This window comes from Oreochromis niloticus, linkage group LG11 (assembly GCF_001858045.2).
Source record: "Oreochromis niloticus isolate F11D_XX linkage group LG11, O_niloticus_UMD_NMBU, whole genome shotgun sequence".
Lineage (NCBI taxonomy): Eukaryota > Metazoa > Chordata > Actinopteri > Cichliformes > Cichlidae > Oreochromis > Oreochromis niloticus.
Window position 1 is genome coordinate 31,510,768 of NC_031976.2, and position 13,822 is coordinate 31,524,589.

A 13,822-nucleotide genomic window follows, 5' to 3' on the forward strand; every position below is an offset into this window, starting at 1 on the left:
ACAGCGTGGTGTCAGTATTGAGCCAGGCTTATTTCATTTTTGCCTGAAGGATCTTTTTTTAATCAAGCTTTTGAAAGGCATATCCATCTACTGGCTGACTGTCATTTTGTTATTTAAAGTACTGGACACAATCTCCCATTGTTTAAAATAACATTGCCCTCTAGTGAGTTCGTCTGCACTTTGAGTAAGGGAAAGAAAATGAAATTAACATGCAGTAGAGGAAGAAGAAGGGAAAAATGAAAATCAGCCATAGTGCACCATAAAGTTGATATTATATCACTGTTTCTTTGCACGACTTCGCTCGGTTCATCTTATCTAACATTTTGTGTTGGTTTTTTGTTTTATGATTTTCCTGTTGGTGCAATTTGTTTTAGAGGCACTTTACCAGGTGAAGGTATTTAAATTGCATTGATGATGACACTAAAGACATTTTCACACATGAACTTTCGAAGATTTCAGGAGAATCGCGTCGGGATATTTCCCTTTCGCACACGTGTCATGCAGCAGTAAATGGCTTGCGTTGGAGTGAGTACATTATGTCGTTTCTGTGACAGGGATGCATGCAGGAGATGGAACACGTGTCGCCCACTAGTTGCCCTACTTGCACATTCAGCACAATCCTGCATCAGACAGACCTTGCAATAAGGACCTCACAAGAGTATTTAATGTCCAACATTTGCATTTTCGCGTGCGGCTCTCCCTGATAAGTCCTAGAAAAGTTCATGGGTGCAGTGCATGCATGAAAACGGCTTAAGCTAAACTTTCGTGACCTTTGGAACAGGTGAGACTGATTTAAATGTGACAATTAGAATGTCTATTCAGATGTTTTTGATTTGTTTCTTTGTCCTCACTTGGCACAGTCCCCAGACATGTCTGCTCAGAAATGCTTACGAGGAGCCAGTTATTTAAATCAGATTGACTTCTATGACACGACTGCCTAATTTGCAGCTTAGGATGCTATATTTTCCCCCCGATCCACCTCCACAAGTGTGCATTTGCATACAGTGTGAGCTCAGGGTTTTCAAAAAGACGACTAAATTGTAACCTTGGGTTAGTGTTTCTTAAATTGCTAATACTACTGTGGATGAAATTTTTAGCTGTTGTTGTCCAACTGCCTCTCTATAAATGTGAAACTGGAAAAATTGCTTTTTTTCAAAGGGGGAAAAAAACACACTGACATTTGACAAAGACTGAAAATCCCTTTCCTTTATTCCTAATTTTAGTTTTTAAATTTTGATTCCACAGTGAATTGTCACAGTAAAGGTCTGACATTCCTTTCCAGTTTTTGTTTTTTTTTGGGGGGGGGGCTGCATATGACTGTCTTACACTTGAATAATTTCTTCTCCTCTTCATCTTTTTGCCCATGCAGCCTCGTACCTCTACCCTAGCTTCCAGGGACTCATGTCAGACAATGACACTGTCCGCCTGGGTCTGGATTTCCAGCGGATGCTAAGGATCAACCACATGCTCTATATCGCTGCACGGTCAGTCACCATCACTCACCTGCTAATTCAGCATAACAAAAGATATAATATAACAATGTTTACATTGTTTACTAAAGTTGAAAATATAACTCAAAGCATCTCATGTAAAATGTTGACCCATTACTTCATGTATAAATATGCAAATATTAGAACTATAAGGACTAGGGATATTTTCATACATGTGTTTTTTACCAACCTACTGTAAAATCTGTACATTTATAAAGGGATAGTTAATAATGATAATCTTACCCATTTATATTCATTAGCATCTGTCTATAAGTCGGATACTATGTTAACATGTGCATGGTTGCACAAAGGCTTCAGTATAATAAATGTTTTTGTGAGTAATTATAATCATGTTTCTTTAAACTAAACCTTTATCCACACACTTCTTAAATAGTTTTGATAATCACCCAACAAGCTCGGAATAATTTATCTGATTATATAAGTGACACATTTACCCATTTGGAGTTTTTTTTTAGCCAGTAAAGCTAATTAAACACAAGTCAGTTTATTTTTTTTTTCTTTTCTGCAGCAAAAACAGGGCAAGAGGTAAATGGGGTCTTGGAAGGACACGAGGAAGAAAGACAAAATTTGAAACTAATTGTCAGGGAGGGAAAATAGCCCAGCAAAAGAAATCTGTGTCAACAGTACAGATATTATGTATTAAATGCAAAATAAAGAACCTCAAGAAGGCCAAGTGGAAGTAAAATGTGATTAGGGAAAAAAACACATGGCTACAGAAACTGCTTCTTGCAATTTTACATTCTTGTGAAAATGTAAAGCTTTCAAAAAGGTAAATGTTTCCAAAATGAAACTTTTAGCTCTTTCTGAACTATATCTCAGGCAGCACTTCTGCATCAGACTGCTTTCATGTTTGCAGTTTGGCAGAACCTCTGAAGTTTTTTTCAAGTGCATTTCACAGCCTAATTTGCACATTGCTCTGCCACTCAATCAATGTGTTTTAGGTTAATTATCTAAACAGTACAGGGTTGCACCTTCTCTGCCCAGTTGCATTGTGCATAATAAGTTCTGCTATAGTGTTTGGCTCTTTCCCAAAATAAAGTGCTCCCACTGCCAAGAACCCAGTCCAAAAAGTTATAGAGGTCCTATATGCACATAAACTGGCTTAATATTTTCTACAGCTGCGTGCAACAAATGCATTCCTCACTTCACAAAGTGATTCATATGGGTTCTGTCGATAGTTGGAAAACTCGTGTGATGTCCTGAAGCCAAAAAGTCAATAAACCTTGCCTGTTAATCCACCTCCCAGTCTGTGTTGCTGCACAGCTGTAATCAATTGGACTCAGAGAAGAAAGGAGAGTTTTGGGGCAGGTTTTGGTGAATTGGTTAAGTTAGATGCTTCTAAAGCTTTGCATTGGAAAAAATATATATGAAGGATTGCAAAAAGAACGTAAAGATGACCCCAGTAATGTTGTGACTCACTCTCTTGCAGGGACCATGTGTTTGCCATCAATCTTGCAGCTTCATCTGAGCAGATAATCCCACAGCAGGTAAGTGTCTGTCTGCTATCATGATTGAAAATCTTCCAATGTGTTTACCTTATTTCCATCTTATACAAAAAAAACAAAACCCACCATAGCTATATTGTAGTTCAACATAGAACTTTTAATTGATACATGTGTTTAGGTCGATATTCATTTATTTAAGGACATTTTATTTCTCTTGGATCATGCACTTGCCATTTGCTTTTAAACCTTAACAACGGTCTGTTGATTTTTCTGAATGCAAAAACTCACTTCAGAGGTAAATTCTTTCTGTAAGACTCTGACATTTAAGGAACGTTTGATCTCTCGATCCTTCGCGATCAATACCAATAATGTGAGCGTTATCAGGCTTACTTGACTATTTTGGTCTGTTAAAGTTGAAATAAGTTTTAGGATTCTGTGCTCATTAAACATAAGATTAACTTTAAAGTCATTCACATAAGCGAACACGGGCTTTTACTTGCCAATAGTAATAGTCTGGATAATACATCACCGGGACAAAATAGACCTGTACCCATTTTACGGAATGGTTTGAACCAAGGTAGAGCTCTTTGTGCAGCTTTTCCTTTCTTGTACATTTTTTGTTCTTTTTTGAACAGCGGTGTTTTTACAGGGGGGCTGGGTTGCTATGTTTGTATCTCGTTATTTTGCTTTCTACCTTTTGCCTTTCCCTTTCATTCAAGTATTAAGCAATCTCTCTTCAGACATCTATATCCACTACAAGTGGAGCGCTGCTCTTGTTGCGTTTGAAGTGCCATGTTCACTCCTATCTGAATCTCATTTGTCAAACATGATTGCACTTAAATAAAAGCCCTCCAAGGCTTGGACTTTTGTTTGGTTGTATATAAATTACTGCCAAACACGGATATTTATTCTGATAACACCTGCGTTCCACACTGAGGACATCTAAACTATTGATTTGGGTGTGGAACAAAACACAAAGAAGGGGAACCTTTCAACAAAACTATGTTAGTCGTTTTTTCTACTAGGTTATATGAGGACTTGAACATTGAATGTGTGTATATGATGTGCATTTTATTCACCCATACTGCTGCTGCCTCCAGTGTGACAGTAGGAACTGAGAGGAAAATTATTAAAGACTGTATGAATACACCGCTATCACATTCTCGCTGTCCTACCCTGTTATCCATCTGAGTTCAATTGGTGGTGTGTGACTGAGTCATATCAGAAAATGGTGGGTCCCCCATCATCATAGATCCATTCCTTCATGGCGGCTAATTTTTAAACTAGCTCTTCATTTTTCACACCGGGCGCTCATTCGCATTCTCCCCTTCACCAATCTCCCCGGGCCTGGGTGGCCAAAAGTAATTATTAGTAAACCGAATCGAGCGTGGACAAGGCAAAACCTATTACCATAAATGCTGAGTCCTACTGAATCATTTTGGACCTTCACAAAGTCACCTCAGAGGTCTTCCAAACAAAAGCGTTTTTCTACGGGCTTTAAAATCAGTGTGCCATGTACTGTTTACAAAATGATGGATTTGGTGTCAAAAATTTGACTCATGATCTTGGGTTTTATATAAAATGTGTTAGACCAAAGATGTGCACCACCCTGTAGCACCAGGGACATCTCACCTTTAGAGTAAGGTTGGCAATGTGTAGTTTTCTTACAAACAAAATAATTTAAATAAAAGACCAAAAAGCAGGAATGAATGAATCCTGCTGTAAGTTGGATTGTTTGTATATCACAAATGTGTGACTTACGCTTTATTTTTTTTATCTCAGTCCTATCTAAACTATCATGTATTATCCTGCTGCTTGAAATCTCATCAATAGAAATTGTGTGATGACTATTTTTCATCCAGTGTGCTCAAGCCAAGTGAAAAGACGAGGTTTAAAATCCAGGAATGTAAGAAGTACTGAGATATGTTTTAATTCTATTTTTTGACAATGAGAAAAATTCATATTAATAGTAACCTTAATCTTTTATTCATTCATTACCATGTTTATCTGAGAAAGAGGAAGTGAAATAATACTAACTTTGTAGATGTACCCTTAACCATTAAAATGCAAATCTGTTCTTCATAAGTTTTGCTATATTGAAAGCTGTCCGAGAAAATTGAAAGCCAGCCCCAAGAAATGGAGAACAAGGTGCCTGTGGGATAAATTGCGCTTCAGGGACTTGTGGTCCAGCAGAAGTGAAACCTCAGCTTCAATAAAGAATCAAGATGCATTTTAAACCGGTGTGGCTTTCTGTGAAGCTTTAGCAAAGACATAAAAAATATGCACGTCCCTCTGGCACTGTACAATAATACTTTAACCAAGTAGGGCACTGGATTTGTGGCAAATATTTTCTTTTGGTGGGGACACATTTACCTAAAGCTCATTTCACTCAAAAATGTATGTTAATATGTGGCAACGAAGAGAACTCTTGGTCTGGATATCGACCGACTGCATAGAAATATTGAATACTTTAATATTGGCAGCCTTCCACTCAAGCTAGCCAATTTGTTCCCAGACAGCCAATTGAGCCATGCAGCTCTTATCTGCTCACATGCTATTGAGAAATGAGTTTAAATAATTCCAAGTATTTAGCCTGGTATTGATAAGTTCTGAGAAAATTTGGCCAGTAAATTAGTCAGCAGTTGATGGGGGAACATTAATCCTTCAGCTGGCAGAGCTTGTTAACAAGCTGATGGATCTTTTTCAATAAAAGCCTGCTGAACGAGTAGCACGGCTACAAAAAAGTGTATTTTGTCGTGTCTACAAAATAAGGACAGGGCTTTTGGCCAGCAGGTTAATTGAAGCTAATTGACTCCTCCTTATATAGACAGTGAAGTGTTGCGAGCAGCGCTTTGTGTTTTGTTTCGCTCGTGTGTGCATTTTCACAGATCCAGACTTATCTCACAGAGTGATTTTTATCACTGAGGCGCCACAATGCTTAACTGCCCACTGATGAGCTGCTCAAGCCGCAGCAGGCATCGCTGATATTTCTCTGTTTGCTTGTTTTTCTCCACAACAGTTTATTGAAATTAATGAGATTTTCATCACAGCTGTCTCGTAATAGCACTTGAACGATTGGGAGCAACAAAAGCTGGGATGGTGAGAAGCAGCTTGTCTTTGAGCTGACAGTTGGCTCTCTGTTCATTTTTCAGAAACTGACTTGGAAGACGAAGGATGTGGAGAAATGCACTGTGAGAGGGAAAAACAGCGTGAGTATAATCTTTCAGACACATACACATTCTCATCTCGTTCTGTTTTCGGTCTTAGGTTTCACTTCTTACGTCTTCTGTTCTCTGTATTTGCCTCTGCCTTCATTTCCTGAACAAGTGAAGTTTTCTAATGAGCAAAAGTAGTGTGCAGGTAGCTTATCAGAAATGCAGCCATCAGGAGAGACATACTTGAGATTTTTGGCGTCACATTTTTCTCTCCAGAGCAACGGCGAAACCACAAGAATCGCCCTGGGGATTACGATAATGACTGTGAAAACACAGAAAACTGTTAACCTGCTACAACTCCTTCTCTGATTGGACCCACAACGGACCGGCTTTATGATGTGCAATAATGTCCAGGTCTTTTTCTCCTGACAGGATGAATGTTACAACTACATCAAAGTTCTGGTACCACGCAACGACGAGACGTTATTCGCCTGCGGCACCAATGCTTTCAATCCCACCTGCCGTAACTATAAGGTAGGAAACCGTACTCCTGTGTGCCGCCGTCTGGCCTCAATTACAGATAAGAGATCATATTACAGCTGTTATGAGGTTCCCTGTCCTTGTATATTTTGTCAGCTGGATGCTGTTATTTGATTTGCTAATGGAAATGACAAAGTTGAAGCTAAACTCATGCCACATTAACACCTCATGGGCTTCATGTGCAAGTCATCAGGATGATAGGTGATAACATGTCTCCATGACCTGGTTTTTGTAGTTATCTGTGCATAAAGTGACAGTTGAAACCTTCAGGGGCCACATGCATCACAAGCACTACAACATATTGAAGTAAGATGGCAGAACTTGAGTGATTGAGTGGTGGTGCTTGAAATCCTCTATTGACATTTGTGATAGAATATCTTATAAGTTTGATATTTGTTTTTATGAAATAGAAAAACATGTCATGCACACTTATAAAGAACATGCCCTTAAGGTTGGTTAATAAATAAATAGCTGGCCAGGGTGCCTTAGAGAATAACACCTTAGAGCAGCTGCACCAAAGATAATTATTATGTTTCATCATAATATAATAGAGCAATTTGAACAACTGAACTCTACAGCATGCATACATTAATTTACTATTAAGAAAACTGGTCAAATAGATGAATTGCATAAAGTGGATTAAAATAAAGGTCAGGCATGCGTATGGAGCCCTGAATATTGTAAATAACAAGCCGATGCGGTACATCTGTAATAGTCAGCTAGAGCTTGAACAATAGATTAAAAAAAAATGTTAGCACCACTTGGAAAAAAGACATCTACTGTGATGTAACACCCACAAACACTGCCACAAAGAGAGGTCATTCCAGGTTGAATGCAGCATTCGTCAGCTTTAAAAGAAGTCTGCCAGTCAGCACTTCAGCGATAATACAACAAACAGCTGTGAGCTTAAGCTACAGGCACGCCTAAAAAGATAACTAGAAAAACTGATTTAAGACATCATCAGAGGCAGAGTGAACACACAGGCTGAAAGCGGACAAAATAAAGAACCAGCTCTTGGATGTTGAAATAAACACACACAAATATGAGCCCAAACATTTGAATATTATAATATATAAATATTAAGTATCTGTACTTAACATTGCAGTAATATTTACTGCGATGTATTCCCATATTTGGGTGTTACATAGACTTCAAACTTTGATGTTGATAGAACAACGTGTTGGCAAAACACTGAGAGCAGTCTGTTGACTGAACACAAAGTATGCTGATGGTGGCTTGATTCATACCTCTTAGACAACAAAGCTGAATGAGTGGGGAGTGGGAATATAAGGGGCCATAATGGCACAAAGTTTGAGACACGCTAGTGCACGAGGCTCTCAGCTGCGCCTAACCTCCCCGGTTACTCCTCCACTTTAGAGATAAATAACAGTGTTTCTAGCCAGCTGAAAGCACTATATTTCAGCAGAAGCACAGGTACAATTTGTGTACAGACAATGTGAGTGTAAGTCTTCCGCAGTTTGAGGACTATTGAAAAACCTGACAGGAAGTTGCAGTGGAAGCTCTGAGGTGACATCACAGCTCTGGACTGGGATTCACAGCAGGCTATTAGAAGAGGAGGGAGTAGACGTCCTACAGCACCCACTGTAAATCTAAGGGTGTGGGGGAGTCTGCAAACCAAAGAGGAGTTGAATAACTCCAGACTTTAGTTTTTATAGTTTTCTTCTTCTCCCCAGTGCGCTAATCCACAAAGTAACTCCTGGGGTTTCCAACAGTCCTCAACATTAGAAATTAATTAGAATTAAACATTTTCAAAATAAGGGATTATTTTGAAGAAGCATAATGGATCCGCTGTAGAGAGCAAAGTAAAAAAGTTTTCTGATGGCTCCTTGATGCATACTAAGAAGTGTAATTAACAATATTTAACCAAGTGCAGTGCATAAAGATAGCTGTTTGATTTCTTACACAAAAATCTGCCAGATGTTTAAAATAAGTGTTGCCCTCACTGCAGCATGATCATGTCTAGTTTTGGGAAATCAGATCTATTGAATAATGCTCAGTCTCGTCTCGGGGCTTATAGACGCAGGATCTCCACAGGCTGATGTTTGCTTCCAGGATCAAATCATGTCTCAGTCATGTCCTGAAGGTCCTGTAGAGAAGTTGATATAAAATGTTTAGAGAACTGCGTAGCGACCTACATTCACACATTATCATCGTCTCCCTGCCACAGACTCAATTTTGGTAAAAAGAGCAGCTTTACATTTTTACTAAAACACATCCACACGTTCGTTCTCTCTGCAGCCCCCAACACCCTTTTTTTTTTTTTTTCTTTTCTGACAAGAGATGACTGTCCACACAGCTGGGGAGAGAGGGAGGAAGTGTAAATCATATCAAGGAATCTGTCTCTGGGAATCCACGAAAAATCTGTGGAAGACAGTAGGGGATTGAGTCAGAGGCATGTGTGTGTGTTGTTCAAAGAAACGAATGGATGCCCAGCCATGCACTGGCAGCTTGACTGACCAGGCTGCTGAGACAGCTGGTGTGTAGACAACAGTGAGGCTGTCTTCAACATGCGGTTACGATACAACTAAACCTTGAAGCATCAAATCCGTCTGTCTTCATGTGCCCACTGGGGTAACGACCCTGCAGTCACTGCACAACTTTGCTGAATCCTAATTTCTCTCTGATGTTCTCTCTGAAGTATGTTTTTGGGGATTAACAAACTGCTGTGAGGAGAAGTTGGCTGAAAACTGGTGATTTGTATTCAGATGTAAACAGAATTAATTCTCGCTTAAAGAGGACCAATCTTCTGATGATTACTGATTGGGAACTGAATGGGACTAACCATGTTTGTTTTGTTTTCTTTGTTCAAAGTTCGCCTGATTGTGTTAATGTTTTCTTCTCATTAGTTACACCATTTAGTAACATCAGAATAACTTTCTTGATGAATTTTCGGGGTTCAAGGTTTCTTAGAGGTTGAAAGCTTCCATGGATGCGAGATTCGGAGTCTATTTTGGAGAATTAACTTACTTCGTACATAATGAACAAATACTGTGGAATGCACTCAGCTCCTTGCAAACATTCCCAGTGTTGGAAAAAATACCCCAAAATTGCTTCTTTTTAAAAAAAAAAAAATCATTTTTGTTGCCACATTTCAAGCAAAAGGTCCAATAAGCATTAGAAGTTACAGTTTTATCTCACGCTAAAAAGTTTAACCATGTTTGTTTATTTAAAGATATTTTTTGAGAGGCATATTTTTAATTTGCTTTTCCCTGTTTTTCTGCCTTCTCTGATTCGTTAAGCTGTAAAACACATTAACAGCACTTTATCTTTACTGCTGTTACCTTCACTTGTGCAACTCTTCACCTGTATTTTTGTGAAAAGCACTATTTACCAAATCTAATCAAAGTTCACCTTTTAATGCTGAACAAGAGGCACATACAAAAAAAACCGAACCACTGCAGTGTAATTCTTTTTATTACTGCAACAGCAGCACAAAATAAAAATCTCAGTCAAAGCACTTGAAGCTACACCAAAGTGATATTTGGGGCAGAGCTGTTGTGCTGGATTACATCAGCTTCAGGAGTGTAGTGTAGCATAAACACATACTCTGTTCAGAATCTGAAGTGTTTTGTACAAATCCCTTGAGACATTTATGCACAATTTAGAAGGCAAAAGTCTATTGTAAGGTTTTGTCTTGCTTATTTTCTCCTCTACTGCATGATCTTATTGCCAAATGTACAGGGAGCAGGCAGCCATTAACCCGCCAGAAATGTGAAGTAGGTTTTTACAGCTAAACTGGTGTGAACGAGCTCAGTCACAGGGTGCTGTTGCACCACAGTTAGCTGCTGTGGCTGCGCTGGAGAACGGATTACAACCCATTTCCAGTCTTGCGTATTGCCACAAAAGCAAAGTCCATAAAGAGTAGATACCAACCAATGTTCCCTTAACCTCAACTCAACGCAGGCTTATTGGAACAGCAGCCTAACTCTAACTTAACCCTAAGCTTACAAAACATATCTGTACCTGACAGTGTGAACATGAAGTGGTCTTGTCATGTATTATAGTCTCTTGGAAAACAGCACCTGCTGGGCAAAGTGGTTAACCATTTAAGTGCAGGAGAAAAACACACTGGCTTGTATTTTTTAAAAACAATCTGTCGTGGGGAACACTTAGCTCGGGACGCAGTGAAACTTGTTTTAGCGAAACATTTGCACACAGGGAGGTGGGTGCTGTCATGAAATGACTAATGCCTATCAACAGAGAAAAACACGAAAACTGTAAAAGACATTCAGAATCCAGGCTGCCTGAAAGAGTGTTGTTTTTTTAGTATTCTGAATATTGTAACGTGCAAATATAGGATTAGATAAAATTTCTTCCCTTTAAAAATTGCAATATATTTCTCCTAAATGCAGAGCATATGTCTCGCATTGCTCATGTTATAGTTGTGTAACTGTTAGGTTATTACGTCCACTCCACATTCATGATCTCTCCATTTAGTTTTGTAGAAAGGACCAAGTTTGACAATCATCTCGCGGAATAACAATAGAACAGCAATTACACAAAGCTATGTGTCGAACAAGCCTGAAAAAACCAGGCCAACGTGTTTATGGACTGTTAACGTGGTGTATGTGTGTCAGTCACCTTGTTGACGCAGAGGGCGGCGAAGTTGCTCTGCTGGGTTTCTCTTGTTGTTGTGTTTGAGGCTTGCAACCTTGTTAACAGCAGGGCTGGAAAAATAGCAGCTTTAATATCTGTGCCTGAGAGATAAACTGGCCTCTCTGCCTTCACACATCTTTTATGGAAATGACCTGTATACAATACACCAAATAAAACTAATCTTTATGATGCATGTGTAGCCTTTCATTACTACACATTGATTTGGTACACCTCCTTTGCGTCCAACTGCAATTCTCACTGCATTAAAGACTTTTGGTGTTTGAGGCTGATTGATTTTTATTTTTTTTTTCTGTCAGAAAAGAAACAACCTCGTGGGTTTACAAGTGTAAACAGCGGTGTTGTTTTCTTGTTTACAATTGTCACTCTGTGTTTTGTAGCCCATTCTTCTGTTGCGTTAGCTTTGAAGCTTTGTATACAGCCTTGTAAAGCATTCTTCTGAAGCTGCCTCCTTTCTGTCCTAGATGTCGACACTGGAGCAGGAAGGGGAGGAGGTGGTGGGACAGGCTCGATGTCCCTTCGAGTCCCGCCAGTCCAATGTCGGCCTTTTCGCAGGTAAGTAGTGACCCAGATGATGTTCAAACTTGAAATCTCACAGGTTCAGGTTTCTCACTGCTGATGATCTGTGCTATGACATTTTTATTATATAGGTCAGGCTTGGAGTAATGTTTTTTTTTTTCTTTTTAATCAATCTAGTCTTTATTAAATGAACTTGAAGTCGGGTAAAACGATCTTCATACTGGACTATTTCCACATTCAGAAGAGGTCACATATATTTTGCCTGTTTTTTGTATTAACCTTGTAAAAATATGTTATAAATGTATTAGAAGGAGGTGGAACAATAGGAAAATGACATTCATCTTTCAGAAACAGAAGAAGATGGTTTGCTAAAAGTAGGTAGCTGTTACATATAAAGCACCATTTCCAATCAATAGGCTTAAACATGTAACTGCACTTGGCGTTCTGTCTCTCTGACATGGTAATTGGATACTAAGATAATAATATATAATCTGCTAAACTGCATGTTAACTTCAATTAGTGCCTCATTGCAAGTGTGTTTCAGAAAGAGTGTGAGCTAAAAGCCTGAAATGTCGATATAATTGAGTATCTTGGCATAAGTCATCAGATGGTATAATCTGAAGTTTCCCCTTCACAGATCCCGGTTTGTGGTTAGATTTACTGCTTTATGAACATAGCAGTGAAGCAAGTTGATACATTGTGAACACATCAGGGTCAAGTTCAGGGAAGAGAGAGCCAGACGTACACTCAATCCTGCCAGGTTTCCACTGACATTTATGCAAAGTTCACACAGGCTGTTATTAAAGCTTGCATAGTCTCCTACAACTGCTCTCCTTAGCCTCCTTTTAAAGAGGAATAAAAGTCACCTGTGACCAAAATAGACACTTAAGAGAAGTGGGTTAGTGGGAATTGTGATCCTTCACTGTAGTTCTCAATAACTTTTTTCCTTTTTCTCAGGTGGTGATTTCTACTCTGCCACCATGACTGACTTCTTGGCAAGTGACGCAGTTATTTACAGAAGTTTGGGTGAAAGCAGCCCTGTGCTGCGTACAGTGAAGTATGACTCCAAATGGCTGCGAGGTGAGAAGCCAATGCGATAAGGTGTAATGTAATGGCATATCAAATGCAGCTGTGGCTCTGTAATGCAGTTGGTGGCGAGTTGAGGAAATGGAAGATTTTCTGATATGGCGTGGGATCAGAGACCTTGTTTCATTTCAGATGACATCCTAAGTGTGTAAACTACTAAAATTCACCGAGCTTTGAGGTCTAATGGAAGGCTTATCAAATCTCGTACAAACATTTACATGGTTGTCATCTGTAGGTAGCACTGACCTTTAAATTGAACCTTTATTTTGGAAGTAACTTTCTTCGTGTCCAGGTTTGCTTTTCCACACTTTCAAGCCAGTTACAAATAATTAATAACATCGGTTTCATTCGCCCCTTTAGTTTTTTTTTTGTTTTGTTTTTTTTTTGTTTTTTTCAAGTGGCACTGATACCAACAAATATTTTGTCACTTAATGAGTATTTTCACAGTTAATCTGTCATGCCCATATATTAAATATTTCCCCTTCATTGCAGATGTGAGTAGCCTCATCCAGTGAAGTGAGAAAGATGGCTAGAGTATCTTGACTTGTTATGTGTCACTTTCTTTATGCAATTAATTTCATCTGATTTCAAAAGGGAGGAAAGAGACAATCTCTTTTCCTCATCTGGGAGGAAAACGGAGCCGAATCAACCTTCTAGTAATAAGAATGTTTGATTGTTATCATCACAATAATTGCTAATTAATTTGGCGTTAATTGTTTTAGCTATATTATCTTTATGTGCAATAAATTAATTTTTTTATCCTCGTTAACAGCGCTGAGCGAGTGGGGTCGTTTCAGTAAGCAATTGGTTGTGACAAGATAGAAATGGCAAAGTAAGCTGTATTCGGAGTTGTAGAAAGTGCTGTTGTAGAATGTTTTAAGTTAGAGTGCTATCTTTACTTCACTACTGATCCAGGACTATCTCTGCTATT

General features: G+C 38.9%; 1 protein-coding gene across 6 annotated transcripts in view; it reads left to right on the top strand.

Annotated features, from left to right (window-relative positions):
• sema6cb (semaphorin 6Cb) overlaps positions 1-13,822 on the top strand; it is a 149,045-nt gene that overhangs the window by 89,172 nt on the left and 46,051 nt on the right. For all 6 annotated transcript variants that reach the window (XM_005455151.4, XM_005455148.4, XM_003450302.5 and 3 more), the window contains 6 exons: positions 1,370-1,484; positions 2,941-2,998; positions 6,109-6,165; positions 6,544-6,645; positions 11,751-11,841; positions 12,763-12,885. In XM_005455151.4, the coding sequence (XP_005455208.1) occupies positions 1,370-1,484; positions 2,941-2,998; positions 6,109-6,165; positions 6,544-6,645; positions 11,751-11,841; positions 12,763-12,885 (546 nt within the window). The remainder of the gene's footprint in view (positions 1-1,369; positions 1,485-2,940; positions 2,999-6,108; positions 6,166-6,543; positions 6,646-11,750; positions 11,842-12,762; positions 12,886-13,822) is intronic.